The sequence below is a fragment of the Urocitellus parryii genome, chromosome 8 (assembly GCF_045843805.1).
Source record: "Urocitellus parryii isolate mUroPar1 chromosome 8, mUroPar1.hap1, whole genome shotgun sequence".
NCBI lineage: Eukaryota > Metazoa > Chordata > Mammalia > Rodentia > Sciuridae > Urocitellus > Urocitellus parryii.
In genome coordinates, this window is record NC_135538.1 from 116,618,228 (window position 1) to 116,635,799 (window position 17,572).

At 53.5% G+C, this 17,572-nt stretch overlaps 1 protein-coding gene across 4 annotated transcripts in view; it reads right to left on the reverse strand.

Moving 5' to 3' along the window:
* Positions 1 to 17,572, reverse strand: part of Syngap1 (synaptic Ras GTPase activating protein 1) — a 29,652-nt gene that overhangs the window by 5,901 nt on the left and 6,179 nt on the right. For 2 of the 4 annotated variants that reach the window (XM_077801848.1, XM_026383622.2), the window contains exons 4-16: positions 11,811 to 11,902; positions 11,261 to 11,382; positions 9,264 to 9,417; positions 8,950 to 9,048; positions 6,398 to 7,021; positions 6,126 to 6,270; positions 5,781 to 5,925; positions 4,059 to 4,295; positions 3,723 to 3,924; positions 3,348 to 3,526; positions 2,617 to 2,658; positions 1,162 to 2,233; positions 624 to 797 (exon numbers count right to left, since the gene is read on the reverse strand). In XM_077801848.1, the coding sequence (XP_077657974.1) occupies positions 624 to 797; positions 1,162 to 2,233; positions 2,617 to 2,658; positions 3,348 to 3,526; positions 3,723 to 3,924; positions 4,059 to 4,295; positions 5,781 to 5,925; positions 6,126 to 6,270; positions 6,398 to 7,021; positions 8,950 to 9,048; positions 9,264 to 9,417; positions 11,261 to 11,382; positions 11,811 to 11,902 (3,287 nt within the window). Of the gene's footprint in view, positions 1 to 623; positions 798 to 1,161; positions 2,234 to 2,616; positions 2,659 to 3,347; positions 3,527 to 3,722; positions 3,925 to 4,058; positions 4,296 to 5,780; positions 5,926 to 6,125; positions 6,271 to 6,397; positions 7,022 to 8,949; positions 9,049 to 9,263; positions 9,418 to 11,260; positions 11,383 to 11,810; positions 11,903 to 15,681; positions 15,719 to 17,572 lie in introns of those variants that run through there. The other 2 variants (XM_077801849.1, XM_026383625.1) reach the window with 2 other exon arrangements.

Below are 17,572 nucleotides of genomic sequence, written 5' to 3' on the forward strand. Positions count from 1 at the left end.
AAAAATTTAGTTCTGAATCACAAAAAACCAATGTCTAATAGAGTAGCCACTAGCCACATGTAGCTACCATACCAAATAGTGCATATTACAGAACATTTTCATCACTCCAGAATGTTCTAGAAAGTGCTAGTCTGGAGCCTTTCTCAAGGATTCTGCATCTGAAGCCCAGAACAGGAGCAATTTGAAAGACCCCTGCCCTTCAAGCCTTTGCCACCTAATCCTAAGGGACAGTAAGTGGATAACCCAGACATCACCTGTAGTACAACCATAATCCCCTCTGCCTCAGCCCTACTAAGTAGCTCCCACTGCTAGGGAAGTTACTTCCTTTCCTGAGCAGTAACAGGAGTAGAGCTTTGGCTTCCCTGGGGAAGAACATCGTGGCAAGCCTAGAATAGAACGTGTTTCTCCCTGGATAGTCTATAGTGTAGCTGAATTGGCTTTTAAGCAGACTGATTATGTCGGGTTCTCCTAATGGACTGAAGGCTTCTCAAGAGGGGATCAGTTTTTGTCTTTTCTTTCTATTATAACTGCCTAAGCCTAGATGTTTCCCTTGGAATGACCTACAGGTCTCCCCTACGGGTGAAAGGAAAAACTGAGACTTTGGATGGCAGGTACCAGCATACCCTATCTAGCCGGCTCTCATCCATCGATTTTGAGTACTCCTTGAGCTTGTACTCTTCCCGCTCAATGTGGGCACTCTCGATGTCAGCCGACAGGTGAGGCATATTGGAGACCCAGGCCACAGTCCGCTCAGAGGCTGGCATTGTGGGGTTCAGCGTGGATGGTGTCTGAGAATGCTGGGACAAGGCAAGGTGGGAAAAGGCAGGGCACATTCAGAGGGAGAGAACACAGCCAAAAGACAGGACAGTCCCAGGCCTGTTCCCCTGCTTTAGGGGGTATCCTGGGTCCCCACCCTAAACCCAGGGGCTAGAGAAGCGATTGATCACGTCTCCTCTCTGGAATGAGTGTTATCAGAGCAAGCATTTATGTCTGTTCACCATCATCTCCTTGGTGCCCCAACAGCACATGTCACACTGCGGCCCCTGAACACACATTGTTTTAATTTATGAAAGGTGATGAGAAAATCAAAACCTTAGGGCACAGACTGCTCCACCTCCACTGTTGCCTTCACCCACCCTGCTTCCTCTTCCCTTCACCTACCTGCTTGGTGATGGAGGGCTTCAGCCCCCCACCCCCTCCGCCACCACTGCCACCGCTGCCCCCAATGCTGCCCTCCTTGCTGAGGCTCTGTTGTCGTGGACGGGCAGGGCCATAACTCGGCTCTGGAGACTGTAAAAGGTTCCCGCTGGATGGCCGGGGTTTCTGGGCAGCACTGACTGTCAACTGCTGAGACTTTCCCCTCTGCAACGGAGGTGGCTGCCCCCCACCACCCCCACCACTGCCCCCACCACTCCCACCTCCGGGCCCTGAGGGGGCTGGCCTCTGGGGACCAATGGTGATCTGGGGAGGGGACAGCATGTGCTGAAGGTTGTCCTGGAGTGAGAGCTGCCGTCGGGTGAAGTCAGTGCCAGAGGGTCCAAACTCATCACTGTAGCTGTGGCTATGAAGGATGGAGGCTGCAGGGGGCTTGGGGACCCCTGAAGAGAGGTCCTCGCTCTTGCTATAGCCATGGAATGGGGCAAAGGTGTCCCCTGGGGGCTCTCCACCTCGGTGGTGGTGATGGTGGTGGTGGTGGTGATGGGAAGAGGGTGGGCCATGGCCACCACTCCCTCCATGGCCCGCTGGGGGCCCTGGCCCATCAGCAGCCATGTGGAAGAGAGGGTTCTGGAAGGAGAGGGGGATGCGCAGTTGCTGGGCAGGGACACCGTCCGTGGTGACACCCATCTGGCTGAGGCGCATGCCCGCCGCTGTGATGGACGACCCACTCCCCTGGGAGAGGCGTCCAGCAGGAGCAGGCCGCAGCCCTAAGGCCGCTGTGAGTGAGGCCTGGCTTGAATGCAGCAGGTCCCCGACAGCTGCCAGGTTGGAAACACTACTGCTGTTGAGGCGACCACCGGGCCCATCGCCCTGCAGGTCCAGCATGGACACACTCTTGTTGACACTCAGCATCTTCTGTTCTGGCTCTGTGATGTCCGAGCTGCTTGTGCAGTATGCTGGGGAGGACCGGGCCAGCGGTGGTCGGCTCACGTAGAACAGATCTTTACCCCCACCAGGGGGTGGTGGGGGTGGCTTTTCCTTGGTTGGGGAGGGGAGACGAGCCATGTCCATAGAGCTGTCAAAGGAAAGGGGACAGACACACAAGCAGGGTAAAGCTAGGCTACAGGCAACTGAGCCTCCTGGGGCTGGTATGGACCTTAGGTGAAAATTGGGACCCACAGGGAAGGGCTGAGAGCCAGTGGTGACAGCCCTAAAGAGGTAGGCAGGGAGGATGGGACGGAAAAGGTGGAAAAAGGGAAAGGACAAGGCCCCTCTGGGAAAGGGTGAGGCCTAGAGGAAGGGAAATGGGGGCAGCAAGAGGAGGGATGAGGGCAGTCTGGGAAAATATGAAGGAGATGAGGTGCACTGAGGAGAGGAGAGGAGGAGGGTGAAGGTCAGGAGGGGGAGAGGGAGCTGACAGGAGAGGAGAGGAGGGCTGGGGAGGGGAGAGCCCCTCACCTGTTGAGGCCTCGAGCCATGAAGGACTGAAGGTCGATGGAGCTGGAGAGAGATGGAAAGAGGGGCGAGCACAGACAGAGAGAAGGAGCAAGGCATGGATGGATGGCAGGAGCAGTGGGAATGGTGAATGGGTATGGCATCACGGAGGGAAAGAGAACAGCAGGGTGATCATCAAATAAGGCCGAGGGCCTGCCCCATCAGAACAAATGCTGAAGTTTTCAGAACAAATGCTGAGGTTCCAGAACAGGATCTGGGGGCTGCTAGGCTTCCAGCTGCTGCTTCTCTAAGTGCTGGATCTTGGGGAGGTCTGCGGGGTTCTGGTGGTAGGCCGGAGGGGGGGATCCTTATTTTCTGAGTCATACAGAGATGTTTGATTATTTTGACACCCCATGGCTGAGCCAATGTACACTGGCTCAACCTCAGCCTGGAGATAAGCACGGGTGGGCAGAGGAACAAAGCAAATACGAGCCTGTAATGGGGATCCCCTTGGCTTACAACTAAGCTGGGAGCTGGAGGAGCCTTGGTACTTCTGGGGCTGTGTTCCTTGTTCCCTCTGGCTCTGAAGGGCTCCCACTGCCTGTACCTATCTCCTTAACATTTTCCCCTGAGAACTTGCTGCTTTATCCCTTCCTTTCAAGCCCTAGAGATGCACACGGGGCCCAGTGAGAATATCCAGAATAGAAGAGATGGGGTTCCTAGGACATAAGGGCAGGGACCCCCTGAGGGCTCACCTGTTGAGGTCCCGCATCATGTAGCCCTGCATCTCAGCTGATGGCCCCCGCAGCACCACGGGCTGCGGCCGGGGCCGCTCACTCTGGCGGCTTGGCTGCCTTTGGATGTTGGGGTTTCTTAGGGCTGTGCTGATGTCGTTGAGGAGCCGGGGTAGTGGGCCCAGCTTCAGAAGGGCTTCCTGGAAGGGCAAGGCTATTACTGGTGGGCTCTAAGAGGGCCTTGGAGGGTGCAGGTGGAGGATGTCTGGGTAGGAGTAGTGGTATGACATCTCAGGGAACAGGCAGGGGAGAAAAATCTGTGCAGGGGAGTAGTTTCTCAGGCCCCAAGTGCCTCTGGCAACATCTAGCAATGGGGCACAGGGAGCACTTGCTGACCTTGCTGAGCTGGGGCAGCACCTCCCAGAGTAGGGCATGCAATGTGGAGAGCTCTCGGCCCAAGTCGATGTAGCCCTCAAAGCTACTGCTGTTGGTCAGCGTGTCCAGGTTGGAGATCTCGTACAGGAACTGCTGCATGGAACCCCACTCCAGCTCCAAAAACTCATTCATGAAACCCAGAAAGTCCTCCTTTGAGGTAAACCTGGCCAAGGGGTCCAGAAGGGAGAGGTCACACTTGTACAGAAGGCCTTACATCTACCCATCTCAGGGTCTCTGGGGACTCAGGAGACCCTTCCTGCCCACCCATGCTCCACCCATGCCTGAAGCTTCCCTCACTTGGAAAAGTTGGCCAGGTTCTGGATGACCTTGGCGATGAGGGTGAGGGTTCGTGAGGTCTGCTCATCTGGGTACTCCTGCATGAGCCCAAAAAGACTGGGCGACATAATGGCTGGGCAGAGGAAGCGCAGGAAGAGCGAGGCGCTGATCAGCCTGTCGGCGATGTCCTCCCTGCCCCGCTCTGCGCAGCGCAGCCGCCAAGATGCAAACACCTCCTTCAGCTCCCTCGGGAACACGCTGGGGGGAAGGGGTGGGGAGACAGAGAGAGAGAGAAAGAAAGAGAGAGACCGGGACTGAGCCCCAGAGACCCTCAGCTTCCAGGGAACATGCTGAGGGGGGTGGTAGGAGGTGAGGGTGTGGAAACAGAGGTAAGAGAGACAGGGAAGGAGGGACTGCAGGAGGAAGACAGGAGGCTGCTGGAAGAAGAGGGCCACGGTAGAGGGAACAGACAGATTTGGGAGAGAGAAATGGAAGGGGAGAGAAGGCGAGGGCAGAGAGACACATGGGAGAGAGATGGAGGGATGTGTGAGAGAGACAAGGAGAGGAGGAGAAGAAAAACAGACACCAGGGAGAGACAGAGATGGGAGAGAGATGGAGGGTCACTTGAGGTACAGGGAGCTCGGACCCCCCAACTCTTCTGGATTCCAGGGAAATGGGGATGGACGTGCCCCAGGCATGATCCCCAGTCCCTGGAATGGCTCAGAGCTCACTCTCCCCACCTCCCAGTTCCATTTCAATGTCCTACTGACACCTTAAACTTGACTAGTGTAAAACGGAGCTCACCATCGCCCCCACACCTCAACTGACTCCTCCTCCTGACTTTTCTGGTTCTGTCAATGAGGCCACCAGTCTCCCAGCTACAGCCTCATGGCCTCTTGAGTCATCCTTGACTCCCCACAGACAGGCCCCCTCCTTTGCAATCAGTTAACAACTCTTGCTGATCTTTCCCTCACAGGGCCCTTAACAGTGGCCTCTTGCTAAGTTTCCTATCACTGTCCTGATTTAAGATCTGATTTTCATTCCTAACCCATTAACAGCAGTCCCCAATAGCCTGAACTTCATTCTCCCTACTCTGGTCAACCCCCACACTCCACTCTACTTATGGATTCATCTTCTCAATCATGAAAATTCCTGGTGCCTACACCTTTAATGGCATCCTATGATCTACTGATGAACTCAAACTCCTTAACTTGAGGCCTTCTAGATTCCAACTCTAATCCCACATCCACATATTTTTCCTACTATTTCCATTATTAAACCTGTTCTAGTTACTGTCCCTCGAAAGCTCCTGGGCCTTCTCACCTTCCCACACATGCCTGTCCCACAGCCTTCTGAAATGTCTCTTTCCCACCATGTGCAAACATCAGCACCTAACCCAATCTTCAAAGCCCAGCACCAGGCAGTTCTTTTTGCTTATCTCAATCAAAGCTCTACCTTCTCCATCCTGATGTTACATGGGGGGTGGGGGTGGGGCTCTTACTCAGCGCTTCACAAGTACTACAATGGCTCTGTGGTTTTCTGTGCATCTCATTTGATTTCTACTCATTCTGGTAGAGGCCCTCTGAGGGCAGGGACCAGGCACATTCACCTCTGTTCTACAGCACCCAGAATGCTTTGCCCATAACTGGTGCTCAGTCCTCTTTGAGGATGGACAGATGGATGAACAGATGAACACACAACTGCCCCAACCCTGGCCCCCCAGCCCAGCGTTCCCAGTCTCACCAATGGGAGTTGACCACCTTGCACAGGGCCAACTCACAGCACATCCGCAGGTTGGCCTGGTGCTCTGCCAGACTGGATGCCGTGCACTTGATGGGGTCTACCTCACAGTTCTCCTCAGATTCATACAGAGCACGAATGAACTCCCCTGAGGAATAGGGGCACAAGAGAAAGTCGTCATTCTTTCCAAGGGCGGGGGCAGGGAGCTGCCTGGGTTGGAGGAATCTCAGAACCAGGTGGTTGGAGGCTGGGGTCCTGGGCTCTGGACTTGAGATCTGGGGTAGCCAGGTTTAGGGCTGGGGTAGGCATCTGGCAGATTTGGGAAGAGGGCCTGAAGGTGAACCATACCAATGGCATCCTTGAGGTATTTCTGACCAATCAATCTCATATACTCTTCTATGGCTTTAGTGGCGAGCGTGTTCTCGCGGAATATGAGGTGCTCCCGTTCCATGAACCGGTCTACCTCTGACATGGCCATGTCTGAAAGGAAGTCCTGGGACCCAAGAAAATTCAAGGATCAGCCTCTGCACAACCCAATTTTGCAAGTGTGCCCTGTCCTCTCTGCCCTCCACATCAGTGCCCCTTCCCAAGCCACTTTTCCCTGAGGGCACGGCACTTACCTTGGCCTTTCCTGTACTCTGCAAGATGTGAACTAGTGCGCTGGCAACCTCTTCCTTGCCCTTGACATTCAAGGCAGGTTCCAATACTGCACACAGCATCCGATAATGGTTGGTGACATATTCTGCAAACTCTTTGTACAGCTCCATGGGCAAGATACTCATTGTCTGATAACGTGCCTTCAGCCGCACAGCCGGGCAACCTCCTTTGCCCTTGCCCCCTGAGCCACCCCCCGAGCCTCCTCCCCCTCCCGAACCCATGCCCCCAGACCCTCCACTGCCTGTTGGCAGGGTCACAGGGTACCACTGCTCTGTGAAGTGGCGCCCAGCCAGGGTGGCCACGGGCACAGTCACCAGGCCTACATAGCCTGCCTTGTCCTTCTTGCGCTTTTTGTCTGAGTCACGGTACAGATGCAGCCGCAGGGCGCGGACAGCCGGCAGGTTGTTAAACTCGAAGTGCTCGCCCCAGAAGACGGTGTCCCCAGAGGCTGAGCGGGGCTTGGACGTGGTACGTGCATACAGCATGTCATCTAGGCAGAGCTCGCAGTAGTACCGCTTCTTAGGGGGCAGTTCCCGTGCCTCTATGATCCACAGCTTCAGCACATTATCCACCCGGCGGCTGTTGTCCTGGTGTGGGGGTGGTGGGTAGGGTAGATAAAAGGGAGGGGACACCAAAAGAGGAGACAATGAGAAAGTGGGATCCAGACAACAATTGTACAGCTGAGAAGCTGTACTGGATTGAAGAGAGTCTCTCCCACATTCACCGTCTATCTAGATCTTGTTAATATGATCCTATTTGGAAATATGGTCCTTACAGATATAGTCAAATTAAGGACATACTGGATAGGGTGGACCCTTAAAACAATAATTGGTGTTTCTATTACAAGGAGAGATTTGGAGACATGAGACATGCAGAAGGAGCTCGCCATGTGAAGATGAAGGCAAAAGCTAGATGGATGCAGCTAGAAACCGTGGCCTGCCAGCAACCTCCAAGGAGCTATGAGGAAGCAAGAAAGGACTGTTCTTTGTGCTTCAGAGGAAATGTGGCCCTGCTAATTTTTATTTTGGACTTCTGACCTCCTGAATTGTCAAAGAATACATTTCTGTTGCTCTAAGTGACCCAGTTTGTGGTAATCCCCCTCTGTCCCTGTACATCCTACCACTGAACTATATCCCCAGTTCTTCCATATTTTTTATTTTGAAATAAGGTCTCACTAAGTTCCCCAAACTGGCCTTGAACTTGCAGTCCTCCTGCTTCAGCCTCCAGAGTTACTAGGATTACAGGCATATGCTACCACACCAGGCTTAGTTTGTGGTAATTTTTTACAGCAGCTTAAGAAACTAACATAGAAGGGTAGTTCTTTAGACGCTAATCAGTACTGGGGAAAAGAATAATAAAACAAAAATATTAAGACAGATTCTGAAGAGGAAAATGGAAAAGTTCTATAGAGATCATCAGAAACTGAAAAAAATAAGTTAATTGCATAAATACAGGATGAGTGAGGCTTGATAGCTGGTGTGAGAATGTCCTGGGGATATAACTGAGCACAAGCTCACAGTGAGGTTTAGGTGACATTTTTCAACACTAATCAGCACTAATGTGCTGAAAAAAAGCAAAGTGTTTGGACTCTGCATGGGTCAGAATTTTTTTTAGGGGCTGGGGATGTGGCTCAAGCGGTGGCGCGCTCGCCTGGCATGCGTGCGGCCCGGGTTCGATCCTCAGCACCACATACAAACAAAGGTGTTGTGTCCACCGATAACTAAAAAATAAATATTGAAAATTCTCTCTCTCTCTCTCACTCTCACTCAAAAAAAAAAAGAGAATTTTTTAAAAAATATTTTTTAGTTTTTGATGGACCTTTATTTTATTTATTTGTATATGGTGCTGAGAATTGAACCCAGTGTGTCATACATGCGCTACCAATGAGCCACAACCTCAGCTCCGGGTCAGAATTCTTAAGAAGGACAGTGAAAAACAAGTTTCCCCAGATGAGAGTGACCAGAACTGTGATCTTGCTAGAAAGTGGGATACACAGCCTAGATGACAGAACTGGGAGCACTTCTCCTGGGAAGTAGAAGTTTTGGGAAAAACACAGACTTGTAGAACCTCTGCTCCAGAAGGACCTTAGAGATTATCTAGTCCACTCCATTCTCACTAATTTCATAGAGGCACAGAGATCTGGTTAATTGAATTTTGTATGTTCTGCAAAAATGCTGTAAGTAGGAGCTGAGTGGCCACCTGCTGGGATGTCAGTGAGGCATTCCTGCCTGACAGGAAGCTGCACTAGAGGACTTCTAGAGTCCCATCAACTCTCTTTTAAGTCTGTGATTTCTATAGTAGGGATATAGATCACAAAGTAGGGTAACAGTATGAAAAAAAAAGGGGAAAGAAACAGGGGGTTAAGAATAATGGGGGTGGACACCCCCACTCATTCAGGGCCCCTACAAGGTTGTCTCCTCCTCCCCCAAGCCTCCCACTCCTTTACTCACTAGGCCCCCTGTGGCTCATTCTTTGCCCCAGACATGCCATGCAGGTCCCCTTTACTCCCCAATACCTTGTTGGGTTTCACTGCCCGCTGGAGATTCTCGATCCATTTGTCCCGTTCGGCTGCAGACCGACAGGCAAAACATTTTGTTCCTGATGATGTTGTTACCTAGAAAGGGTGTGGAGTTGAGAATGGGACTCCAGAGGAAGCCTACTCCTAAGAACTGAAGATTCCCCACAACTTCTTCCTCCCTGGCCTATCCTAGCCCCAAGAGGTTTCTGACATCCTCTTGTCATCAACCCCTGTGCCAATTCCTCTAGGACTTTCTGTCTCTACCCTCCAGCATCCCTGCCCTTTGGTCCTAAGCCCACTAGACCCAATACCTCAAAACAGAACTCCTGGCCCAGGATAGAGCTGTGCACTGGCTTGATAATGGAATCTTCATCCAAGTTGAGCTCCAAGGCCTCAGCTGCACTGCTAGGACTCAGCAAGGACTCATGGGAGTGAGACTCCTTAAAGCTTTGCATCAGCCGGGCCCTGGCAGGCAGAAGGTTCAAGAGAGAGGGTCAGGACCCCAAACTCTTCTTAAAGACTCAGGGGTCCTGACTCATCAGTGTGATTTTAGAATGGAGACTTGGTGAAAAGGCCTCCTGAACCACTCTGCACATAGACACAAATTCACAGAATGAAACCCAGCCTCCCCTCAGGAAGGACATGAGGGATAGGAGAGAAACCAGTCATTCTATTCACATCTAAGGGGCTGTGAGGAATGGGAACACCTAGAAATACCTAAATGCAGGAATGGACCTGGCAGAAGAAAGAGAAAAAAACCAAGGTGGGCCCAGGGCCCCTTGGAGGAAGGACCTCTAGGTGACCCTAGAAACCAAAGTCTCAACATAAGGGCAAAGCTGGGAGTCACACAGAAGATCACAACATAAGAACTGGAGAATCACACAGAAGATCCTTGTCTGGCCTGGACCTGGCACACAGCTAGTTAGTGCCCAATAACATTTCAAGATTCAAAGTATGAATGAATGAATAAGAGACAAAGTTACAGTAGAATCAGAGGAAAGAGTGAAGAAGAGTGTAAGAAACAAGAGAAAGGAGCAGAATGAAGGTTAGACACTGGAGATGGGAGTGAGGGGAAGGAGGCAAGGCAAGAAGTAGAAAGCAGGAGGAAAAGCATGTGCAGAAAGAGGATGCCAGAGGCTGAGAAGGGGCAGCTAGACAGATGGACGCAGGAAAAGCGATGGATGCTGAAAGGCAAAAATCACTGTGGGGAAGAAAAAGAAAAAGGGGGCTAGGGGCACGGAATGAAGAGGGACAGGATGGCGAGCAGCATGGAGATGGGTAGGGGATAAAGAGTAGAGAGCAGTAGGGAAGCGGGAGGGGGAGCTCGGGTGTGGGAGCCTCCATGAAGTTATTTATAGCAGCCCCGTCATCACAGGCTCTGGCTGCCGTCAGCGCGCCACGCTCCCCCGGCCCCCGCCCCCGCGGCCAGGAATACCATGCCCTCACCCCCTGCCGGCCCCAAATCCAGCTCTGGTGACATGGGAAGGGGGCAGGGAAAGGTTTGACTCACCTTATCCCAACCTCCCTACCTGCCCAATTCCGGGGGTGGCCAGACAGAGGGGAAAGGGAGGACAGGGTTCTGCAGGGATGACTGGGTAAAAGGGATACCCAGAGAGGGACCCCAAGAAGCAAACAACAGAGACAACCACCAAAAGGTCTCCTTCAGTCCTGCCTCAGGACAGTGCCCTCTGGACTTCTCTGAGGGCTTCTTCTTCATGGTTCAGTCCATGGATTAACCCTGCAGCCCCTGGTCCCCATTATGTCACCCTGCACACTGGTGCCGGTCTTGGCTTTTTCTGTAATACTCTATGCTGTTCCTTCCCTCATGATGAGCTCCACCTTGTACCCATTAACATCAGTCACCCCCAGCACTACTCCAACCTGCTGCTCCTGCCCCTCCTGCCCTTCCCTCAGGCAGTTCCACCTAGCTCTCACTGCTGCCCCTCCACCAACCAGTGAGCCCACTTCCTAGGATTCAGAGTTCCTTATGGGCAGGCTGTGTGGCTCTTCTCTGTCCTTCTGTACAGCTCCTCTGATCCTGGGCTGAGCCCACCCTCCATCAGGCTAAAGATGCCCTCCTTGGCATTACCTTCACCTCCTTGCCTGCCTGTCCTCTCCCTATGTCCCACCCTTCTCCTGCCGCCTGCAGCCATGTCCTAGCTCTTCTCTGTTTTCTCCTTGCACCATAACACCCCTCAATCAACATGAGCCCTTCAACCTTTGCCCTCAGATAACCCCCTCCCTTCCCATACCGCTAGAGGTCCCCTATATTGCACATATCTCAACCCGCATGCTCCTTCCCCTGTACCGGTCATGGTCAGCACTTCGGAAGCGAGGCAGGATCTGGCGAAAGCTGCTGGTCCGGTCAAGTTTGGGCTGTGACTTCGTACGCTTGATGGAGCTTTTAAGCCTCCGGCTCAGGAAGCCTTGCTGGGGGGAGGAAATGGGGATAGGGGTGGGTTGGGGCAGGGTCAGTCCTACCTACTTACCCCTCAGCTGGTATAGAGTCCCTAAAATAAGGTGGGATGGGAGAAAAGTCCCTAGAGGTGGGAAAGGGAACAGGAGCCCTGATACCAGCTTGTCTTCCTTGCTCCCTTGGGCACAGTGAAGGAAATACACACACACACACACACACACACACACACACACACACACTAGCTTGGAATAGGTGGGAGGGCTAGTCCAAGAAGCAGGGGGCAGAGCCAAAAAGAGGGAGACCAAAGAGGTGGGGACACACATACACACAAAATCTTTCTCCCTCCAGTCCCCTTTCTCAGAATCCTAGGGCTCCAGCTGGGGCTGGAGGGGAGGGACCCAGCTGAGCCACATCTGGCAAGCGCTGGCTTCCATTCACTCACCGAGGGCCGGAAGGGCGCAGCGGGGGCGGCCTCCATGCTGTACTGCTTCCCCCCTGGGACACTCTTCCTCCTCGAGCGACCCAAGTGGTATTCTGGAGGAGAGGAAAGGACCCCAAGGGAAGTTGGGGAAGGGGCTTGTTAACCCAGGTTTCCACCCCTGACCCCACTGCATTCTCCCACCTCCCTCTGCCCCTCAGCTCCGGCCTCACCTACCCCCCGGAAAACAGCAGGAAGAGCAGCGGCGGCGGAGAGGCTGGCGGTGGGAAGGAGGGGGCAAGGAACCCGAGCCAGAGCCCCCAGAGGGGGACGGAGTGGGAGGCCTTAAGCCCATGACTAGTGTTGGCAGTCAGCAGGGGCGCATGGCCAAGGGGGTCAGTAAAACCCCAGTAATGAAGGACATAAAAGATCCAGGGAGGCTAGGTCCCGGTGCCCACCCACCCCCCAGAAGGGGCTAGCTGGGGGGGAAAGATGGGTTAAAGGTCATTGCCCATAGGCTGGCTTTCCCCTCCTCTCTGGGGACATCTTCTACCTGCCCTGCACCTCCTAGACCCCTGTTTGTCTGGAGGGCCAGGGCTGCCTCCCATGACCCCCTCCCTGGACGGAGGGGGAAGTCTTAGAAGGGACCTGTGAGGAGTGGCTGGGGGAGAAGCTGGAGAGAAAATCTAAGAGGCAGATTGGGGGGTGGGGAGAAGGAGCCGGTTCCACGTGCACTGCAGTGGCAGGGACTTAGAAGGGAAGGGGGAAGAAGAAAAGAAAAGAATGCAGGGGAGTGGGCAGGGAGTGGGGAGGATTGAGGGGTGCTGGGGACTCCCAACTAAGGTTTAGGAGAGGAGGAGGAGGGGAGGTGAATGCGGATGAAGCTCAGCCTGCCAAGAGCCTAGAGGGATGGCAGATCCAAAGAGGGAAGCTGAGGCTCTGCTGCCAGGGAATTTAGAGGGGCCAAGGGGCTGGAGGAGAATGAAAGTGGGGGGGATGCCAAGCTCCGGCTTCAGCTCCAGAATGGCTGCCCAGGCCTGGGCTCCCCCCTCAGCCCCACAGTCACCACTGCAGCCAATGGGGGGGCAGGTGCTGCATCAGGGGCGGGGCCACCATCTCCACGGCAACACGAAGCTACAGGCTGGAGGGGAGGTGGACCGGAAGAGCTGCCTGTTAACCCTCAAGATTCCGGAACAAAACAAGAGAGGGCCATACTACATTTCCACTGTCTGCTTCCAGAAGTGCAAATTGCCCCCAAGTTGCCCTAGAATCAGTCCCTAGCTTCCCTTTACCTGTAAAACCCAAGCATTAGAGGTTTGCACACAAAATCTGGATCCCATCATACAAGGACCCTATCAGTCCCTCAGGAACACGTGTAGAACACAAGAAACATACACTGAGCTGTGGGGGTATGTGTATATCAGAACCACAATACAAAAATAAATAAGAATCTATGTGCTTATGAGACATACAGACAGCTGTGAGCACAGGTCCATATTCTCAGACTTTGAGGCCCACACACCCTACACGCTTACACATGTGTGAACACTGCAACAGTGGTGTACATACTTGAACCAAAACACCCACATGTGAGCCACTAATGTGGGTTTTGTGGCCTGAGTCTTCTGGGCAATCATGCAAGCGCACATTACAGAAATGGACATGTAACCTGAAGACATACACGTGTCCCCCACATAGGAGAATACCAGTTTAACCCCTGGGACACATACTTGAATACACTATATTCCATCCCTGTACAATACATACACTATGATCCCAACCACATAAAGGTTTCCCCCATATTCCCAAAAGACAAAATCCTTCATTCACATGAAAAGCGCAATCACATCCACTCTGTCTCAGGACAACCTCCTTCTCTTTCCCCAGTTCTTCCCTGCCTTCAACACCGGCATCCATGATTGCTACCAAGGAGCAAATGCATTATCTTTCTGTTATACACTACACAGTGCATCCCAGGGCCAAATATCTTCCTCCTAGTCACATTTCTCTGCTTTTCAAGGTAGAGCTGCCCCATTTTCATTTCAGAGAACCTAGCTCAGCCATTATTTTTACATACGAGCTCCTCTAATAAAGGCATAAAGTCTAACTTTGAATCCACTAAAATTCTGCTTTGGAACTAAAGCACTACCAGAAGAAAAAAGAATTTGGTACCTGGTTTGCTTGATTCTTGGAGATAATATAACCTTATACATATCACCAGGAGCTAAAACCTATGAACTCACACTTAAGTCACAGGTGCATGAAGGCCACATAGACACATGCTTACAAACACTCTCATTACTGCAAAGAAAAGAATAAGAGAAACACAGAGGAAAGGCAGGCAGAGTGACAGAAACACAGGACATCCTGTTATTAGTGCTGTATGCAGCAACATGTACAGAGAACACAGAACATAGTCTTACACATTCACAGAGCAAACCTGAAAAGCATACACTGAGTTGCTGGGTCTCCACGTCCCATCCCCTGCACGATGTATACACGCATGCACACACATCACAGCCACCTACACAGACCCGTAACACAGGCATTGTGCACACACCCACACATGTACACACCCTGTATACACACAATTGCACACACACAGAACAAGGGCTTAGATTCCTGCTTCTCCAATGTCTCTAATCTTGCCACCACCCACAGAATTTGTCCCTGCCCTCTAATCCCCCAAAACCCTAACTTTCCCTTTGGCCTTTTTCTCCACACTCAGCTGGCAGCTTTCAAGGGGAGCCTGGGCAGAAACGTTGCCACAGAAGGATGAGGAACAGCGTTGGATAGAGAGCAGAGAAATAGAGGACAGTGCTCTGCACTGGGAACATGAACCTCTAAAAACAGTCCCTGCCATGACAGGCCTCTCTGTGAGCCACCCTCTATACTTATGTGGCCTCACCTGATCCAACCAAATCTGATCCTACAGGGCCTGCCTGAATCCAGTGCCCTCTCCAATCTCCCCTCCCTTCTTTCACAGATTACTTTATCAAAAGGCCTCTCTCCTCTCCCTGCTCCCCATCTCTGAGGTCCCTTCTCCCACCATCTCCATCCAGTTCCCCATCTTAAGCCTACCACTCTTCCCTTTTTGAAGTCTGGCGAGTTCTCTTCCATGTTCCCATTCTCCAGCTCTCTTTTCTCCCTGGCATACTCTCCCCTCTCTAGAAACCTTTCTCATTGCTCCTCTCCCTTTTTCTCCCCACTTTTCCTCTTTATCTCACTCCTTCCCTTTTGAGCCTTTCTATTCCCACTCCGGACCAGGCAGGGGCTCACACCTGCCTAGTCCAAAGATGTTTCATACACAGTAGGATTCCAAGGAGCACACACACACTTTCTCCCCTCACCACTCACACATCACCCACATCCAGACACGCCCTGGACACCAGTGCTGGGATTGACACAGATACTCAGGCCAAAGCTAGAACACACATGCAAAGACATACACTTGCCACCAGGGACACAGAAAATTCTGTTCATGCATCCAGTCACACATTCCTACACACAGGAGACTGATGAGAAGTGAGCCCCAACCACAGACATGCAAGCTCAGGGTCAGGGGTGACATGAATCAGTATGGCCATGGATTGCCCCACTAAGATAGTGGCTGGCCCAACAGACCCCTAGGCAGGAAGAGGCAGCATAAGACAGGACACGCTTTGCACATGGCTGGCTGCACATGTGTGCACGAGGAACTGGGCCCCTTGTGCACATGGCACCGACACACAGGGGACATGAGCAAAGACATGAACACACACACGCAAACCCACAGGCTGCCCCTCTAGCAGGGGCTTCAAGACCCCCCTGACCAGCCGCCCCCGCGAGCTTGTAACCCTGTCCCCAAGAGGCCGTCCCGACCACCCGACCTCCACTGCACCCCCCCTCCAGTTACCATAACTCCCCCCACTCGGAAGATGCAGCGAGAACATGCGGAGGGAGCAGCTGCCGCCGCCGCCGCCGCCGCGGCTTCCCCACCCCCCTCCCTGCGCCCACGCACACGCGCGCCCCCGCCCCACGCGCGCGCGGCCCCCCCACGCGCGTTCCTCGTCCGCCCGGCCCCGCCCTTACCTCGCACCGCCCCCCGGGGGGGCTCGGGGGTGTCCCCGGTGGGGGAAGGGCCCCGCCCCTGCGCGGGGGAGGGGTGGGGTGCGGAGGGGGGAGAGGGGGCGGTGCGGCCCGGCTTGCGCCGCCCGGCGCGGTGGGGGCGGCGGCGGGGCCCGGGACGGCCCGGGCGGCCGCGCGGTGACGGCCGCGGGAACGGCTCCCTCCGCCGCCGCTCCCGCCGCTGCCGCCGTTGCCCGGGCCCCGCCGCCGTTGCTAGGCGACCGCTGCTGCCGTGGCCGCCTCTGTCACGAGCCCCGTCGCCCGGAGACAGCGCGAGAGAGACGGGGGAGGGGGGTAAGGGGACCCCCCAAACCAACCGGGTCTTCTACCATCCCCTCTTGAGCAGGACCCCCTCCCCCAAAAAAAATCGCGGAGGAAAGGAGGGCTCGCGGCTCCACCCAGCAGAGGAGGAGCCCTAGATTCCAATGCCCCTCAAAGGTCCGGCGACCTCTCTCGGGCTGAAGAGTCCACAGCCTCAGCAAACACCTTCGCAGATCTAAGCCCTCAAGACTTCAACGACCCTGATGTCTCCTACACATTCTCCATGTTCTCTACACATTCCATGTCCCTCTGAAGACCCCAGTCACCAGCTATCAAACTTTGACTAAACCCTTTCCCCAAATATATTTATAGCCCTGGAGCCCCTCCCAGTCCCATACAGCAACCTCCACATACTACCCCAACTTCAAACACACATGTTGCCTCCACCCAAGACCCATGCCAGAGACCCCCAGATTCTGAGGACTCAGGGGAAGGAGAAAGATGGAGAATATGTGGGCAGAGCAGCCAACCACAGGACATTTGATAAACATGCTCTGTTAGCATGTGACCATTCTGGCCTGGGCACAAAGGTATACACACACACATGCAGAGAAACACATGCACCAGATATGGACATTACATACACATAGACACAGATATGAAAAACATCACACATATTCTCTGTACACATTTCACAACCACCACCTGGATTTGCCTCAGAGATGAGCTACCTACACAGACCCCTGGTCGGAGGTTTCCATAACAATGACACACGTCCCTGACCATCCACTCAGGGTCCCAGAACAGGCCCCCAAGGGTAGAGAGGTCTGGACCTATCACAAGGTGGCTGGAGGGAGCCAAAGGATGTGGAAAGGCCACTGGCTCTCTAAAGAAGAAACTGAAACCCTGGGTGTCTGAGGGGTGGGGGATTTGGTAGGAGAAATAGATGATCTGAAGGTTGGAGGGATGGGGGATCTGGATCCCAAGTCCTGGGAGGGAAATACAGAGGAAGGGGGCAGTGGCGAGGGGGTTTCCGGGGACTGAGGGCGTCTCTCTGCACCTTGGCTGCAGATCTCTGTTCTCTGCCTTCATATCCCCTCACTGTTCCCATGGAAACCTTTTAAGCGAACTTCTCAGGAAGACAAAAATCTTTTTTTAAATGACTAAAGGGGGGGTGGGGGGGCAGAAAGGGGGAGGGAGGGGAAGAGACAGATGGAGAGAGGGAGAGAATTGGAGAGACAGACTGAGCAGATATCTCTACAGACAGAAAGAGATGAGAAAGGAGGGTCTAATGGATTTCCACTGGGAGCAGAGGGGAGAGACTGGGGAGTCAAGAGGGGTACAGAAAATAAAGAGAAATGGGGAGGAAAAAGGGGGCGATACAGTTGCAGAAAATAGAGCAGTTGATGAAAAGAGAA